The sequence below is a fragment of the Myxocyprinus asiaticus genome, chromosome 3, assembly GCF_019703515.2.
Source record: "Myxocyprinus asiaticus isolate MX2 ecotype Aquarium Trade chromosome 3, UBuf_Myxa_2, whole genome shotgun sequence".
Taxonomy (NCBI): domain Eukaryota; kingdom Metazoa; phylum Chordata; class Actinopteri; order Cypriniformes; family Catostomidae; genus Myxocyprinus; species Myxocyprinus asiaticus.
The window spans coordinates 33,672,136-33,691,112 of record NC_059346.1 but is presented as its reverse complement, the minus strand read 5'-3'; the positions used below and the strand labels follow the sequence as shown (position 1 = coordinate 33,691,112).

Sequence of the window (18,977 nt, the reverse complement as noted above, 5' to 3'; positions counted from 1 at the left end):
TCATTGTTCTATGTCATGCCACTTACAAATCAAGTTAATTTGAACTAAAAAACAAATGAATCACATTTCAGTCCCTCAGTTATTATAGGTGTTTTATAGGCATGTCATAAAATATATATCGACTATTGAACGGCATGTTATTTTATCTATGTATTTTTGATGCATCATTATATTAACATTAGCCAACATTTAAATTACTGTAGAAGCCTAATTTGCGTACTTTCCAATTCACTCAGTGGGGATTCTGTTTAATGTCTGGCGTAATAGCGTTTGGAGACAACAAGGGGGTGATATAACATTTACTGAAGCAGGTCTCAAGGCACAGGTATCACAACACAGGACTGGTATTTTAGAGCTCATTGCACAGGACACATACACAAAAGTTACAAAGGTTTTTGTACTTCTTCAAGAATGAAAGTGATGTTGATGAGTTTGCAGGTTAGTGTATGAAACTGGTTTAACTTCGCAAACTGAACAATTAGAAAATATTATGCAATTTCTCTGCATGTAGGTTTCATTCACGCTATCAAACCAACAATATATCATCCACTGATGGCTAGAGTAAATAATCTTTGTCCTTTGATAATGATTTGGGTTGAATTTAATGGAAAACTATGCGATTTATGCTCCTTGGCGCTGCAGATTTTTGAGCAGCCTCCAGAGATGGCGAGGCCGTGCTGTGTGCGTAATATACCTTCATAGAGAAAAATTATTTAGAATTTTAGTACATGCTCTGTTGTCCGCCAGACACGTCTGGTGTGCGACACCCCTCCCCCCCCTTTAATTTACCTTGCCACCCACACTTTACCAAAGTTGTGTTGAGAAATATGTTTGAAAAAACAAAGGCTATTGTGCCATGGGTAGCCCTATTTATATCTGAAAAAATCCCGATATATATCTTTCGATTATCGATTCCTGAAAAAGGCGTTGATCACAAAGCAGTATGTTGAAGGGAGATGCATGGGTGAAATTGTTTTCAGTGTAATTTAAAGTGTTTCTCTCTCCACAGGCTCAGTCCAGAGGTTTTCCTCAAACGTCCAGCTACAGGAACATACTGGCGGCTGGACAAGATTCTTAAACGCAAAGCGGTATGGGGATGAAACCTTTTCTCTCTATATATACACGATCAGCCACAACATTAAAACCACCTGCCTAATATTGTGTAGGTCCCCCTCGTGCCGCTAAAACAGCATCTCAGAATGCTATTCTGAGATTATATTTTTCTCACCACAATTGTACAGAGCCGTTATCCGAGTTACCATAGACTTTGTCAGTTCAAACCAGTCTGGCCATTCTCTGTTGACCTCTTTCATCAACAAGGCATTTCCATCCACAGAACTGCCACTCACTGGGTGTTTTTTTGTTTGTGGCACCATTCTGAGTAAATTCTAGAGACTGTTGTGTGTGAAAATCCCAGTAGATCAATAGTTACAGAAATACTCAGACCAGCCCATCTCGCACCAACAACATTTTTTCCCCATTCTGATGGTTGATGTGAACATTAACTGAAGCTTCTGACGTGTATCTGCATGATTTTATGCACTGCACTGCTGCCACATGATTGGCTGATTAGATAATTGCATGGATGATTGTTGGTGACGGGCTGGTTTGAGTATTTCTGTAACTGCTGATCTCCTGGGATTTTCACACACAACAGTCTCTAGAATTTATTCAGAATAACAGAGTTGGGGTACTCGAGTAGTCCAGTTTTAATGGACTTGGACTTGTCACGGACTCGGATGCATTTTTACTCGGACTTAACTCGAATAATGTTAATAACAAAAAAACACCCAGTGAGCGGCAGTTCTGTGGATGGAAACGACCTGTTGATGAGAGAGGCCAACAGAGAATGGACAGACTGGTTTGAACTGACAAAGTCTACAGTAACTCAGATAACCGCTCTGTACATCTTTCGATAATCTCAGAAAGCTATTCTGAGATGCCGATTGGTGCTGTTTTGGCGACACGAGGGGGACCTACACAATATTAGGCAGGTGGTTTTAATATTGTGGCCGATTGGTGTATATATTTCTCCTTCTCACACACAGGGTTCCCACAATTATTGAAAACCTGGAAATATCCAGGGAATTTTAAAATTGGGATTTCCAGGCCTGGTTAAGTCATGGAAATTTCCATAGTTAATGGCTCTTTGTGAGTGCAATCTCTATAAAAAAGGTTTTTAAAAATCCTTATTCAGTCATTACAAAGGACTGGAAATCAGCACATTTCATGAAAATTAATTGGCCAAAAGGTGTGGGAACCCTGCACACAGAAACTCTGCTAAAAAAGCAATCCATCTGTCAGACTGTCAATATAGTTCAGATAGTTCTCGATATGTTGGAATAAACTTTAATCTGACCCCTCTCTCCCTGCTGTTTGTGTGGTATTTAGGAACAGGGAGTGAAAGTCTGTGTGTTGTTGTATAAGGAGTTGGAAATGGCTCTGGGTATTAACAGTGGCTACAGCAAGAGAACACTCATGAATCTGCACCCTAACATTAAGGTTTGATACTCTTAATACTGCAGTTTGTCCGCTCTCTCACCCCCTATATATCTATATATAATTTTTCAAATCAAAGGTAAATGTTAAGCATATGGTATATGTTAACATTAGTTAATGCACTATGAATTAACAATGAATAATTGTATTTTTATTAATTAGCATTTAAAAAAAGATTAAAAAATGCTGTAAAAATATATATTGCTCATTATTAATTCATGATACCTAATGCATTAACTAATGTTAACGAGTTGAACCTTATTGTAAAGTGTCACCGCACACCCTTTCTCTCTTTCTGCTGTCATTTCTTTTGCAAGAATAAAATAATTCCACTTAAGGGAAAACATAACAAAAGCTGCTTTACTGTTTTTATTCTGGACCATGTTAAATATGACTCAATTTGGATTTCTGTTGCCTAGGTGATGCGTCACCCTGATCATGTGGCCGCAGTTGTGTTGCTTTGGGCTCATCATGAGAAGATGGTTGCTATTGACCAATCAGTGGCCTTCATGGGTGGGTTGGACCTTGCCTTTGGAAGGTGGGATGACAGTGACTATAGGCTGAGTGATTTGGCAATCCAAAAAACAGCCAGTCATGCAAAAGCAGCCCCAGAGGTAAATTTGTAACCAGTAGATTCAGTTGTGAATGATATGTTATCCTTACATGAAGTACTGATTCCTTAATCTTCTCTCTCTCCCCATCTTTATTTTCCCTCCCTCTCTCAGTCTGATGCTGTGGATGGCTCTGCTGTTCCTCTGACAGAATCTGTGTCAGCTCCAGAGTGTGAGGATGAAGTCGATCTGAGCTGTAATGCCCTCTTGTGGCTGGGAAAAGATTACAGCAACTTTATTAAGAGAGACTGGACACAGCTGGACCAGCCCTTTCAAGGTACACAGTCCAATCCAAATGTATAATTCTGTAGTTTTTATTTAATAATTCTCACCCATTTTTCACTTTTTATGAATGTAAAACTATAAACTAATTCAGAAATTAGTTTTACACTGGTGGCCAAAAGTTTGGAATAATGTACAGATTTTGCGCTTATGGAAAGAAATTGATACTTTTATTCACCAAAGTGGCATTCAACTGATCACAAGGTATATTCAGGATATTAATAATGTGAAAAATGTTCAGAACTTCTTAAACTACTTCAAAGAGTTCTCATCAAATAATTCTCCACATGCAGCAATGACAGCTTTGCAGATTCTTGGCATTCTAGCTGTCAGTTTGTCCAGATACTCAGGTGACATTTCACCCCACACTTCCTGTAGCACTTGCCATAAATGTGGCTGTCTTGTCGGGCACTTCTCAAGCACCTTAAAGTCTAGCTGATCCCACAAAAGCTCAATAGGGTTAAGATCCATAACACTCTTTTCCAATTATTCCAATGTCTGTGTTGCTTTGCCCACTCTAACCTTTTCTTTTTGTTTTTCTGTTTCAAAAGTGGCTTTTTCTTTGCAATTCTTCCCATAAGGCCTGCACCCCTGAGTTTTCTCTTTACTGTTGTACATGAAACTGGTGTTGAGCAGGTAGAATTCAATGAAACTGTCAGCTGAGGACATGTGAGGCGTCTATTTCTCAAACTAGAGGCTCTGATGTACTTATCCTCTTGTTTAGCTGTACATCTGGCCACATCTCTTTCTGTCCTTGTTAGAGCCAGTTGTCCTTTGTCTTTGAAGTACTTAAAATACTCACTATTTCAAAAGTATAGCCACAAGACAAACAACATTAGTGTTAACATGTCTTTATTGTGATAAAATCACTTACTAACTTTTTCTGTGTAAAGTTATAGCCAGTTTTTCAACTTCGTTGCCATGACGATGCAATGCCAACAGACCCTAAAACTCTATTATGACTGTAAAAATTATGATTTAAACAACTTTACAGCTCTAATAATACATACGTTTTAAACAGAATATTTAATGTGAGTGCTTTTATACAATTATAAGCTTCACATTTCTGCCGTTAAACCCTCCAAAATGGGCCTATTCACTTCCATTGTAAGTGCTGAACTTTAGCCATGATTTTTGCTTTTATAAAGAAAAGGATGGACGAGTCGAAATTATTTTTTATGGTAATCAACAATATGCCACAAATTGAGCTTAACTTGAGTTGAACCCAGAATATTCTTTCAAATGTGGGTCATTTAAGGCAGTGGTTCTCGACTGATGAGTTGCAGGTCAGTTCTGTTAGGGTTGTGGACAGCAGGGGAAAAAAACATGCTAAATGCAAATAATAAAATGCAACTAACAATATAAGCATTCATTGTTTGGACAGGATAACAAAAAAATCTTATCAACTTTAAAAAATGCTTGCCATACCTTAATTTGTTGTTGATTTCAAAGGCTGTGGTTCCTATCAGAATATACAGTAATTTGGTGCAAATTCATCTGTAACTTGTTAGAAGCAAGCCAAATTAGGAAGATGCCAACATGCACAAGTTGCAGTAAATTATTAACTGCCAAGAGCATGAAAACATTGAAATTCAAGACACATTTTCAAATCAATATTGCATATTGTTGGGCCTATGAAGTTCATGATAATATTAATACATTTCATATTTGGTTTTAAGTACATTTATGATAAACAATTTTGTTACTGTGTTGGGTTGCCAATGTAAAATATGGGTCCTGAAACAAAACCAGTTTAATCAAAACCATCAAATTAAAGGTTCAGCCATTGGTGTAACATCTAATTTTTACTTTACTCCCACAGACAATGTTGACAGAACTCAGGTGCCACGCATTCCCTGGCGTGATCTGGGTGCAGTGCACCACGGGAAAGCAGCCAGAGATCTTGCACGCCACTTCATCCAGCGCTGGAACTTCACTAAGGTCAGAAATCAAATTTAAATATTTCTTTTATGAGTCTACGGTAGAAACAGTTATCATTGCTTTTCTTTTTCTTATACTGTTAAATTACATTGTTATACATGTATGTCTTTTAAGATCTTTAAGAATAAGTACAAGATCGACTTCTACCCGTACCTACTGCCGAAATCTCACAGCACAGCAGATAAGTTGCCATTCACTGTCCCTGGAGCCAACAAAGCCTCTGTACAGGTACACGATTTTCTATGACATTTCATGCTGTTTTCTCTCCCCTTTCTCCTGTATTTTGTTCTCTGACATTATTCTTCCCTCTTTCTTTCTTCCAGGTTCTTCGTTCCGTTGATCGCTGGTCTGCTGGCACATGTGAACACTCTATCCTTAATGCCTATGTACATGTTATTGAGAAGAGCGAACATTACATTTATTTAGAGGTAACACACACACACGCTATAACTTTAGTGAGCCAACAGTATTTCCCTCTGACTCAGTGCACACACACACAAACACACACACACACAGTTAAACAGGCACTCTGCCCTGTTCACACACAGAGTCTCAGTGTTGTGGAGTGTTTTCTCCCAGCAGTATCATGTGATTCTACTGCATTCAGCTGGGACACAATAGTCATCTTCCTCATGCCCAGAAACAGGGTCCTGCCAGTCAGTTAAACTAGGAAGAATGTAATGGATGCCCTCAAACTACTTCCAGATTAAAACCGAAAGAAAAGAATAAAAAAAAATAATGAAAATCATCACAGAACTCACAGCACTCCGATCACAGAAAGCTTCACAGATTTCTGCAGAATTTAAACACCAGTCATTCGCAAAGTTATACATATCCCCCACCCCTTGTTTGATCATTTAGTCAATATTTTCCCTGATTTGATTATGCTTTCAGCCACCAATTAAAGTGTAGTACTACTCTCAGCTCCGGTTAACACATTTTCCCATGTTTAAATCCAAATTGCAGAATTTTGCAGATTTCCCAACAAATCAGTTCAGCACATGTGAAAAAGTCTGCATATTCTGCCTGGCTATAGAATATTTAAGCTTATTTAAGCTCTTTTATGACAGGAAATAATGTGAATATTGGAGAAAATCTTGAACTTTTATAAAGATCACATATCATCGAACAACAAATACAGCAGCATCCTGCCACTCAATCACATTATTACAATACCTGATGTCAGATTTAGCCAAGAGTTTAGCGAACAAGTGAGCCAAATCTCTCTTGGTTCCTCCTCTTTTACAGAATCAGTTCTTCATCAGCTGCTCAGATGAGAAGAGTGTATACAACACCATCGGAGATGCTATTGTCAAACGAATCCTGCGTGCTCACAGGTGTGCTAACTCTGCAAAATGAATTTTCTTTGGAATTTTTGTTTGATTAAATTTATTTTTCTAGCATAACAAAAAGTGTAACTTGTTTATTTCTTTGTGTGTGTAACTCTGAATTGGTATAGTGAGGGGAAAAAATACAGGGTGTTTGTTGTGATTCCTCTGCTGCCCGGCTTTGAGGGTGACATCAGTCAGGGAGGAGGAAACGCCATTCAGGCTATACTGCACTTCACCTACAGGTGCACACACACACACACACACACACACACGTTCACAATCCAAAATACTTGTATTGAAATTTATTAGTAACAGTTTTTTTTTTTTTTTTTTTTAGGACAATTAATCGAGGAGAATACTCCATTCTTTCACGATTAAAGGGACAAAGTAAGTGTCTTACAAAAACCTATTTAGCTGTCTGCACTGCAAAAATCTCTCAGTACTTCTGTGTTGTTTTTCACAAAAAAAATCTTAATATCTTTAAAGGGATAGTTTACCCAAAATTTTAAATTCTCTCATCATTTACTCAACCTCATGCCATCCCAGATGTGTATAACTTCCTTTCTTCTGCTGAACACAAATGAAGATTTTTAGAAAAATATCTCAGCTCTGTAGGTCCATACAATGCATGTGAATGGTGGCCAGAACTTTGAATGTCCAAAAAGCACATAAAGTCAGCATAAAAGTATTCCGTACGGCTCCAGCGGTTAAATTCATATCTTCAGAAGCAATATGAAAGGTATGGGTGAGAAACAGATCAATATTTAAGTTCTTTTTTTACTATAAATTTTCCTCCCTGCCCAGTAGGTGGTGATATGCACAAAGAATGCGAATTGCCAAAAGCAAAAGAAGAAGAATGTGAAGGTGGAGAATTATAGTAAAAAGGACTGAAATATGGATCTGTTTCACAGCCTCACCTATCATATCTCTTCTGTAGACATGGCTTAAACCACTGGAGTTGTATGGATTACTTTTATGCTGCCTTTATGTGCTTTTTAGATCTTCAGAGTTCTGGTCACCATTCACTCACATTGTATGGACCTACAGAGCTGAGATATTCTCCTAAAAATCTTAGATTTTGTTATAAATTCATACAAATTCAGAATAAATAAATTCATACACATCTTAGATAAATGATGAGATAATTTTCATTTTTGGATGAATTATCCCTTTAAAACAAGAGAAATTCTCTTGAGGGACAAAATTGTGTCAGATAATAAGACTTGTTTGTAGATAATTTATCTTGAATTGTTAATTTTTGTTACCCCCATGTTAATTTGTTTAATGTTTTAAGAATACTGTAAATCTAAAAATATTAAGGAGGTTTATGCTTAAAACAAATCAAAATAATTGGCCAATAGAGTATGAAAAATGTGCTTAATTCAAAGATACTGTATATTCTTTGAAAACAATGTGTTATTAGCTTCCAAGTAAATGTTTTTTTTTTTTACTATGAAAAAGGCAAAAGTACTGATTAAGAAAATAATTGTGTTATTCTGCCACTCTGGTACATTTGTTTATTAAATTTGATCCATTAAGAAATGTTTTTTTTAAGGATTTTCACATCCTGTCTTGTTCTCCATCTGTCACTTTCCCTTCTCTCTGTTAATACGTTAGCAAATTATTCAGTGTAACTGTTATTTATTTTTCACTCAGCCATGCATTATAGCATTAAACCCATTAACCAATAACACCGATGGTTTGCCAGTGTATTGTTTTAATGACTGCCCCATCTCCTTATCAGTGCAGGACGAATGGACTCAGTATATTTCTCTGTGTGGTCTGCGCACACACTCTCAGCTGGACCATTCCCCTGTTACAGAACTCATCTATGTCCACAGCAAAGCCCTCATCTCTGATGACCGATGCTACATCATAGGTAAGACACGTGACATCAAATTAATACAATCTGTCACAAAATAAACTCTTGTTTTCCAGTAAAATATCCAAATGTCCTTTAAACCAAATACATTTACTTGAAGCAGATATTTTAAGACTTGTTTTCAGAGAATATATCAATATCTTGTAGTTTTTTTTTGTTTTTTTTTACCCCATTGGTAAATCATTTTTTTGTTTTCTTTTTCTTGTTTTAAGGACAGTTCTTACAAATTAAGCTTTATGCTTAAAACAAGAAAAAGTGCCAATTTGTCTTATTCTTCTACATGATTATAATATCTTACAAAATTTTGCTTCTCAAATAAAAGTATCTTGTTTTAAGGATGTTTAGATATTTTTACTGTATTAACAGTCAGACTGTAAGCAAAGATACATACTATTTCTGTGGTGAAGATGCGCTCTAAAGGCCATCTCCTGGTGGATAATGGAATTGTAGGTCATATCTAAAGTTCTTCAAAATGTCCTTCCTCTTGTAATCAGGGTCAGCCAACATCAATGACAGGAGCATGCTGGGCAGTCGTGACAGCGAGCTGGCGGTGCTGGTGGAAGATGAGGAAAGAGTTCCCTCTGTCATGAATGGAGAGGAGTACCAGGCTGGACCACTAGCACTCGCCTTACGGAAGGAGTGCTTCAGGTGTGTATGTGTGTCTAGGGCAAAATGAGGAAGCTTTGACTTTAACAAAGCTTTTGATTAATGTAATCCTTTTTGTTACCTTATGTGTGCAGTGTGCACATGTTAGTGAAATATCCCATCACCAATAGCCAATTGCTTTTCCTCTTTTTTCATATTTTTCTATAAAAAGCCTTGATTTATCATGGTCTTAAAATATCTCTACAGTGTAAGAGTGGTTCTGTAGCAATAGCTGTGATAGATCTGCATTAGTGCAGTGAAGCACCTCAGCTTCCCTTTTGTCTAACTTTCTCCCCAACCTGCGTGGGAGTGTGTGAGTGAAAGAGAGAGGTGTGTGTGCGTGAGTGGAGCAATTTGTGTTGGCACGCTGCGTTACATACTGCTAGCTACCAGAACATCTCTTGGTTACCAAGGGAAACAAGGGGATGCTTCTAATGATGCGTGTATCTGTAGAACCTTTCACTGCTGGCCTTGGGATGTGACCTCAAGCGACTGTGTTTTCAGTGCGTGTTGATGCGTGTCTCTAGATCATTTGATTAGACTGAATTAATCTCCTTATCTGACAGCAAATGGTTTGTGTTTGCACATTCCACACTTTTATTTGTGTGAGACACTAATGTACAAAAAAAATATTTAAAAAATATTTAAGCTAAAAAATTAAATGAAAACTTTACTAATTTACTATAATTAATACTTAACTTTGGTCGGAAAGTGTCAAACTAATGAATGTAAACTAGGTTGATTTTGATATATTCCAGCAGACTGCTGAACCTAAATAAATTTGAGAGTAAACTTGTTTTAATCTAAATGTTTTTTTGTTTTTTTACTGTACTTGTCTTACTTTTAAAATCACACTTACCTTCTCTCCTCAGTGTTCTTCTCGGAGCGAAATCTGACCCAACTCTCAACATTGACGATCCAGTCAGTGATCATTTCTTCAACAATGTTTGGAACAAAATTGCCCAATCAAATGCTGTCATCTATGAGAAGGTGAGGGACAGAGCTTATAGTCCCACCAGTCCTGGATACTATGACTCTGTCAATTATGTATCTGATGTCCTATTTAAAGTTATTGTGAATGGTTTAAACTGATACACAGGGAGAATGCACTGAATGCAGGTCGAACGATGGCAAAACCTGTAATTACTGTAATTTGCAGGTTGTGAGTAGTTCTGCAGTAAAGTCTTAGACAAAAGCACCACTCCCATACACTTTACTGGTAATACTACCCCTATATTTATGCTCACAATGCTAATCGCTGGGATTTTAAAGGTGCTGTTTAGGTAGTTATGGATTATATTTCCAAAATGTTTTCAGTTTAAAATAAACTTTGGATTGTGTATGTAGCCATTATAGGGACTAAAGTATTTTGAATCTGAAAAAAATTCATTTGAATGTGAAAAGTAGGAATGAAAAGTGCTCTATTTTTTATGTTACAAGCCTGAAGTTTCGAGTTTTATTTTTTTTAAATGCTCTTTTCAGTGCCAATCTCAGGTTTCAAACTTCAAGTTTTATTTTCAGTAAACATAATCATCTACATCATTTTTCAGGATTTATTGCTCTATAATTTTAAACATTCACTTTTTTCAGACAAATATTTGGCCTCATTTTGAAATGTTTAGATTCAAAATACTTTGAGTCCCTAAATTGTCTCCATAAATGTGACATCACTAAAAATTGTTTTACTGAAGAACTTTTCTGGCTTTCCTTCATGGTGTCATGCTGTAGGTCTTCCGATGTCTTCCTTTGGACTCCATCCGCAGCTTGCGTGAGCTGATGGAGCATGTGAACGCTGAGAATCTCAGCCTTACAGACCCAGAAAACGCCAACCAAGAGCTACAGGCTATCAGAGGCATCCTGGTCCATTTCCCGTTGCACTTTCTGTGTGAGGAGTACTTGCTCCCACCACTTAAAAGCAAAGAAGGAATGGTTCCAACGGAGGTGTGGACATAGTAGGAAAGAATATCAAACAGTGTAGTTTAAAGTGTGCCAGTAAAACTGAAGGTGAGGGGGAAAAATCACATCCTCTGGACTAACTGAGCCTATAGCTACTTTAGTTTGAAAGTCGGAAGTTGCGACTTACTTTTCTTCCATATTGTGATGTATTTCCGAGTGAAACGGCTTATCGAACAAGAAAACAAATATAGGGCGGGGACTTGATTTTATCCATTTGTTGTTGGTTGGATTGTGAAAAGTGGGTGTTTCATACTGAAATGGGGCAGACTCCATTTGTAGTCGACACACACACACACACACACACACTCTCTCTCTCTCTCTCTTCACCGTGCCCCACTTATTTGAGAACCAAACGATGATCTAACTGACAACATTAATCTGTAACAAGCCCACAAACGCACATAGCACATCGCGGTCTTTGCTTACAACGATTCTGGAGCACAATGCAAATGAATGAGAAACAAGCGCGTAAAAGATCCCAACATTTTGAATCATAATACACTAAATAGAAACAATAAAGAACACTTACATGTGATGTACATCCCAAGATACCGGCATTAAAAAATATGAATAAACTCCAGACCCATGCAACTTGCATTGCATTCATTTGTGATCACCTCTGGAAGCATTCAGGCATGAAATGTCTCGCAAATTTGCCATTATTCCTCCTCCTTCGAAATGTAAATTCAAAACAGCGGGCCCATAACCAAGTTACTCTGGAGTAGGGAACAGGATTTTGAGAGGAAAACATACACCTCTTTGTCTCTGCATTAGCTGCTTTGACCCCAGGTTTGTTTACATGACAGACTCTTGAAGGGGTGATGTTAAAACTGACTAAAACTTGCTTAAGAGCAAGTTCATATTCATATTTTTTCTTAAGATCAAGTTATGACATTTTAGAGTTATAATTACACAACTTGCAGTTTGGTTTGGACTAAAGAAAATGGTAGTTAATTGATGATTAGCATAATTATGTATTAGAAGATAAACACGTTTATGCCAGCAACATGTTGTTGCAAATTATATGGAGACAATGAAATTGATGTATTCCAATGCCCATTATGCTCATGAATGTAATGATCTGAGTATTTATGATGGCACAGAATGTTAAGTACTACATATAAAGGGAGGAATAAGGAGAGAAGAGAAGAGAAGAGAAAACAAGGCAAATGAGAGAGCACAAGTGGAGTATTTTTGATGACCATGGAACAGAATGTACATTTATTGTTGTGAATGTATGAGTGGATGGCATTGCTTTACCTTCTTTTCCCTCTCTCTTTATTTCTCATTCCTGTGTGCACTACACCTCTCAATGCAGTGGCAGCAAATCTCTCAGAACATTTGTGGTTGTTATGGTGACGGGTATAAAGAGCTGACTTGGTCTTGGCTCCTGGGAGAGAAAAGCAGGAGGAAAAAATAGATAAACCATAAATGTTAAAAAGCTGGAAAAACAGCACTTCATGCAAACGATGAAGTGTTTTTTAAAGCAGGTAGTGGGAAGTGTTACAGGGCAGGGATCAGGTGGGGCATCAAACATGGAGAGATAGTCGGGGGGAGTCTCCGCTCATTTACCATCTCCATGACAACCAGGAGAAATTATTGTTATGTAATAATGTCAGCGATCCAGACGATTCCACTTTCTGTTTTGGACAGGGATCAACACAAGTAGAGCAGACTGGAGGCCAGAAAAGCAAAGATAATTTTGGCATTGCCCCATTTTAACATCACATTTTGAAGTTTTATAAGAAGTTATTACAAATCAGCCTGTGTAATGTTGTACAAATAATATAGAATGCTATATGTGACTTTGCACATTAAAGGAATATTGTGGGTTTAATACACATTAAGCTCAATCGACAGCATTCGTGGTATAATGTTGATTCCCACAAATGTTAATTTTGACTTGTTCCTCCTTTAAAAAAAGCAAAAATCGAGGTTGCAGTGGGACTTACAGTGGAAGTAAATGGGGCCAATTTTTGGAGGGTTTAAAGGCAGAAACTCATGTAGTATTTGAGCTGTAAAATTGTTAAAATAGTTTTAGGGTTTACGCCGTCATGTTGTTACGTCGACATTGGCAATAAATTTGTTAGATTGGATAGAACTCTGTATAAAGTTTACATCTTGTTGCTTTACTTTTGAAACACACTTTTGAATTCACTTCCATTTTAAGTGCCTCACTGCAACCCAGATTTTTGCTGGAAAACGAGAGACGACTCTAAATGAATTTTTGTAGTAATCAACGTTATGCCAGAAATGCTGTCGATTGAGCTTAACTTGTACTGAACCCGGAATATTCCTTTAACAGAATCTTTTAGGTTTTAACCACTGTAGATAGTACCATAACATACTGTAACATTCCAATCAAATCAAGCAATCAAGAAAAAAAATTTATGAACCGACAATTGTTTTTTTTTTTTTTTGTTTTTTTTACAACTGTCCACATTGTTCAGACATATTAATGTATACATGCTCTGTAGTGCACTTTTGCATGTAAATGGAATTGCTTTTCTGTAGAAAGCAAACAGTACAGATGAGAACCCACTAATACTTCATTAAAATGAACCTTGTCTAACAGTCTCTCTGTGTTTTTATAATTCCTGGACGTTGTAACATAAAGCTGGTTTGCCACAAATGTGTCCTTGGTTTGCAGACTAAATTATCACCACGTCACAAAACATTGAGCAATTATTTTTTCTACATTCTCCGTCTGAATGAATATCTATATAGTTGCTGCGGTTGCTGTTTTTACTGTATGTGCCTGTGTGGGTGGGGTATTATCCTGGCACCACCTGTCTCCATTGTAACTAGCTTATTCAGGTAGTTTGTCCCTTTTGTAGCACCGTAGCACTTTAATAATCCAGGAAGACAGGAGTGAGAAGTGTGGGGGGAGGGGGAAAAAAAATGAAAGTGCTTGGAAAATAGTGTTGTGTTTTCTTGCAGAGGAGGGACGTCATAGTCCAAGCACAGAGAGCAGAAGTAGGAATAGGATCATACCAAGACAGTGGAGAGAGAGAGATCAATCGGAGACATCAAAACATAAGATATTACACCAGTTGAACAAAGTTTTTTTTTTGTTTCCCACAAGAGTCCTGAGACAAATCGTTCAAGAATATTTGCAAAATAATATGCGTGCATCGTGACGAGTCGCTGAAATAAATGGCCTGGGCTTAAAAATAAACAAAGGACTGTTTATGGTTTTCTGTTCTTCCCCCTCTCTTTCTCTTCAACAAATCGGCGGAGTGTTTTGCGCACAATCGGGTGGCGCCGCTGACTGACTGACGGCAGGAGGGAACGAAAGTTTGCCAGGCGGGCGGAATAATATTCGACGTAAACACCCCTTGTTTTCGACATTGGGACCGCATATTTCAAACTGAGACACACTGTAGAGACTTCTGGAAACTGCGGACATTTGTTCAGGCGAGCGGTGACATCGAAATCCGGATATAAATCCTGTTTTAAGGCGTGTGCGTGGGTTGCGCCGTAACATGAAGGTGGTGGCAGATTGACGCGGATATCGCGAGCGCCGCTGTTTAGGAGCTGGGCTTCTAAGTTCTACCTTTCTGTCGAGATATTTCTGTTTATACTGCTCGTGTATTTATAAATCTAGTGATTTTGACTGAGGTGGGCTTGGTTTAGTTTACGCAGTGCTGCCAAAATGAGTGTAGAGACGGAGCGCAGTGTGGCATGTCTGTTTGGATCCGAGCGCCACTTCAAGCTCATGTAAATATTGCCATGCAATCTTCAGGATTATAGGCTAAAGCACGGCCATTTATCATCTATAAACGCTCGCTAGGCTCTCGATCATCTTCTACTAACATTCCATCGCAAAAACAGGATCGCTTGGGGAACCTCTTGTTCTCTGATTCAAACGTTTTCTGTTTTTATGGTCAGAAATCCTGCAGCTGTTTTCGCACGCGGTTAAACTGCACGCGACGGGGACGAGCCAAATGTTTCTCCTGGAAGCTCACAAGTTTTTCTGAACTGTCCTTTGAAATAAACATCGTGGAAAAGAAATCACAACAATAGTGCGCCCTTAGCTGCTGTTTTAGAGTACGTATTTACAATCCTCGCTGCCTTCAGAAATTGCAGTAAACATGTCAGAAAACGCACCTACGCGGAGTCTGGATGACATCGACCTGGCCGCCCTGCGGGTGAGTGTGTGTGTTCACCTGCCAGAGGCCTTCACACTCAAATCATTTTGAATATGACGACATTCTGATGGATTTGTGTTAAGATGTCATGTGAAAGGGATGGTATACATACTAAAGGGTAGTTAAGAGCAAAATTAAAGGATTAAAAAGGTGTGTCACTGTCTTGTGAATGTTCTTTCTGCGAACAGGCGATTCCTTGGGCCTGTATTGTAAGATAATAATCCAAGCCTGGAGAGTTGAGTATTTCTGTGTGAGTTAGCCTACAGTATATATGCAAGTATAGCCATCTTTACACTGCAAAAGTGGCACAGAAGCTGCATCTGAAGTGGCATTTAGGTGTATTTACAATGGCTGTTTTTATTGCTTCTCAGAGCAGGCGCAAATGCGTTTACACAGCAATTACAGTTGCTAAATGTAATGAGATGAATGATTTAAATATAAAGTTATAAGTATAGAAATATGAAACGAATGAAAATTGGAGTATTTGCTTTTAAAAATGAAACAATTATGAAATATATGCTCTGTCATGACCACAACAATGTTGCAGGCTGCTCTGATGCTGCATTTCATTTACACAGAACCAAAGCAGCATCAGAACTGCATTTGATACTTGGGGCTGAGGATGGTCAGAGCAGGAATAATTTAGTCTGGCTTTTATGCAGCATTGCATCTTTACACAGAAATTGATGCAGGTGCAGAGCAGCTTTAACTCGGCTGTGTAAAGATGCCTGACCATGCCTAGGTCTGCCTCTCTCTCTCTCTCTCTCTCTCTCTCTCTCTCACACACACACACACACACACACACACACACACACACACACACAGTTGTGGTTTGAGAGGGCCTACCTTGCAAATCAGTGTTGACACAGAATAGGCTTTCTAACCTTTGAATAGCTCCATTGTTATATGGGGAATACCAAGCAAAACACTACTGTAATATTCCATTTATATCACCACTCTTTCTGTGTTAATGTAAATGCATATGTGATAGTTTATTTAATATTCTAGTGGGTCTTCAGTACTTATACTGTCTTATTCAGTACTTATATAGTTCACCCAAAAATGAAAATTCTCTCATCATTTACTCACCCTCGTGCCATCCCAGATGTGTATGAATTTCTTTCTTCTGCAGAACTCAATTGTATGTCTTGTAGGTCCATACAATTCAAGTGTAAGGTGACCAGAACTTTGAAGCTCACAAAAATCACAAAGGCCACACAAAAGTAATGCATCAGGCTCCAGTAGTTTAATCCAATCTTCTGAACCAACCCAATAGGTTTTGGGAAAAAATAGACCAAAACTAATTTTTGACATCTGCAGTCTCCTTGGCAATCATGATTTCAAGTTTGATTACACTTCCTAGCGCCATCTAGCATTCTGCGCATGTATCAAGTGCTAGGAAGTGTAATCAAGCTTGAAATCATGATTGTGCTTAGAGACTGCAATGGCAAAATGTACAGTATGTCTCACCCAAAACTGATTGGATCTCTTCAGAAGACATTTAAACCACTTAAATCTTATGGATTACTTCTATGTTGGCTTTTTGTGCTTTTTTTGAGCTTCAATGTTTTGGTCAGCATTCACTTGCATTGTATGGACATACAGAACTGAGATATTCTTTAAAAATCTTTGTATCCAGTAGAAGAAAGAAAGTCACACATTTGGGATTTGGGATGTTGAGTAAATGATGAGAATTTAAATTTTTGGTGAATTATTCTTTGACTTTAATACAGATTATTACAACACCATGGTAATCCAGAGGATAGGCAGTTTGTGTCTGCAAATAGATAGCCTTAAAGTCCTTATTATGTTACTAACCTTGTATCTGCCACATCATGAAGAATCAAATTCGGAAAAAAATGGCCATTGTAAACACCCACTCATCTTCACGTTTGCCAGATATATGTGGAAAAAACAGATTTAGATAACATGGAAAAGTAAATTTCCTGACAAAAATACATACCTCGCATATGCGGAAATGTATAGGAATCTGTGAATGTTCATGGACGTACGCAGATGAAATTATGCTTGTTGTGAGAAGTGTCGACTGTCAGGTGTGAAGGCCTTTCATATGTTAATGACTGACAGTAAGCTGCTGGTGTTTGTTCGCATTTTATCTAATATGTATGTTAGCTGGAGAACAACTAACATGGAGTTTTTCAGAATAGTCACTATGTAGCCTAGTTCATGTGTGAGCAGAAGGCTAATCCAGTCATAGATTAGTGGTATGATAGCAGGTGGCTAATCCAGTGTTTTAGGGCTACTTGCTGCCACTGATTATTAGGAGACTTCCTGCATGCAGATAAGGTAACTTATCTGTCATTCACAAATAAAAATAGTTTTCTTGTTTTTGAATATTGCGGTACCCATGTTCGACTGCATAAAGCCTAACACATCTTGCTAGGTTTGACCCTACTGGACAAGAAGTAAATTGTGTGTGTAGGACTCTCAATCCTTCCCTCTTTTGGCACCAAAAGGGATAGTTCACCCAAAAATGAGAATTCTGTTATCATTTATAGGGATGTCCCGATATGATACAAGCAAACTACGTAAAAATTAGAGCCCAACCGATATGGGATTTTTGAGACGATACTGATTTTAGAGGGGGAAAATTCACTGATTACCGATATGGTGACCAATATAGTTAGAGCTGGAATGAAAACAGACCTTTTCTATGCGGATTGTGCACCGATTTTGTACAGATATGACTATGCAAAGGTACTCGGAAAGCTGCTGTCTTAAATATTTTTATCAAAGAATATTTGACATTATTATTATACATTGTTAACAAATTCTAGAAATGAACACTGAGAAAATAAAGAATAAATAAAAATGCAATAAATAGCCAAATAAACATCAGTACTGTATGTTTAGTATCAGTCAAATGCTGACCATTTATATAAAGAATAAATAAAAATAAAATAAATAGCTAAATAAACATCAGTACTGTATGTTTAGTATCAGTCAAATGCTGACCATTTATATAAAGAATAAATAAAAATAAAATAAATAGCTAAATAAACATCAGTACTGTATGTTTAGTATCAGTCAAATGCTGACCATTTATATAAAGAATAAATAAAAATAAAATAAATAGCTAAATAAACATCAGTACTGTATGTTTAGTATCAGTCAAATGCTGACCATTTATATAAAGAATAAATAAAAATAAAATAAATAGCTAAATAAACATCAGTACTGTATGTTTAGTATCAGTCAAATGCTGACCATTTATATAAAGAATAAATAAAAATAAAATAAATAGCTAAATAAACATCAGTACTGTATGTTTAGTATCAGTCAAATGCTGACCATTTAAATAAAGAATAAATAAAAATAAAATAAATAGCTAAATAAACATCAGTACTGTATGTTTAGTATCAGTCAAATGCTGACCATTTAAATAAAGAATAAATAAAAATAAAATAAATAGCTAAATAAACATCAGTACTGTTTAGTATCAGTCAAATGCTGACTATTTTAATACTGCCAGTCAATTATTGGCAGGTTGTAAAACAAGAAGCATTTACACCTGCCGAGACAAGAGATAAACAGCAGCAGCGGTGTTACACTGTATTCTGCTATACAAGTTCAGGGGAAACTTTTAACAGTGGAAAACCAGAGTTTTAAATATTACATTTTATAAATGCAATGACTGGAACTGTTCAGTTGAAGGGGG

The 18,977-nt window shown here is 37.3% G+C and overlaps 2 protein-coding genes across 5 annotated transcripts in view; both read left to right on the top strand.

The window, feature by feature from the left end:
• The window catches only part of LOC127429462 (phospholipase D2-like), a 44,017-nt gene extending 30,293 nt beyond the window's left edge, over positions 1-13,724 (top strand). For both annotated transcript variants that reach the window (XM_051678464.1, XM_051678454.1), the window contains exons 12-25: positions 1,010-1,088; positions 2,392-2,502; positions 2,919-3,113; positions 3,225-3,387; positions 5,215-5,333; positions 5,448-5,561; positions 5,657-5,761; positions 6,582-6,670; positions 6,793-6,906; positions 7,002-7,051; positions 8,409-8,543; positions 9,041-9,194; positions 10,064-10,181; positions 10,920-13,724. In XM_051678464.1, coding sequence (XP_051534424.1) covers positions 1,010-1,088; positions 2,392-2,502; positions 2,919-3,113; positions 3,225-3,387; positions 5,215-5,333; positions 5,448-5,561; positions 5,657-5,761; positions 6,582-6,670; positions 6,793-6,906; positions 7,002-7,051; positions 8,409-8,543; positions 9,041-9,194; positions 10,064-10,181; positions 10,920-11,144 — 1,771 coding nt within the window. In that variant the 3' untranslated portion in view covers positions 11,145-13,724. The remainder of the gene's footprint in view (positions 1-1,009; positions 1,089-2,391; positions 2,503-2,918; positions 3,114-3,224; positions 3,388-5,214; positions 5,334-5,447; positions 5,562-5,656; positions 5,762-6,581; positions 6,671-6,792; positions 6,907-7,001; positions 7,052-8,408; positions 8,544-9,040; positions 9,195-10,063; positions 10,182-10,919) is intronic.
• Positions 13,725-14,031: 307 nt separating this feature from the next.
• Positions 14,032-18,977, top strand: part of LOC127429352 (misshapen-like kinase 1) — a 57,941-nt gene continuing 52,995 nt past the window's right edge. For 2 of the 3 annotated variants that reach the window (XM_051678346.1, XM_051678338.1), the window contains exon 1: positions 14,032-15,298. In XM_051678346.1, coding sequence (XP_051534306.1) covers positions 15,242-15,298 — 57 coding nt within the window. In that variant the 5' untranslated portion in view covers positions 14,032-15,241. The remainder of the gene's footprint in view (positions 15,299-18,977) is intronic. The other variant, XM_051678355.1, reaches the window with a different exon arrangement.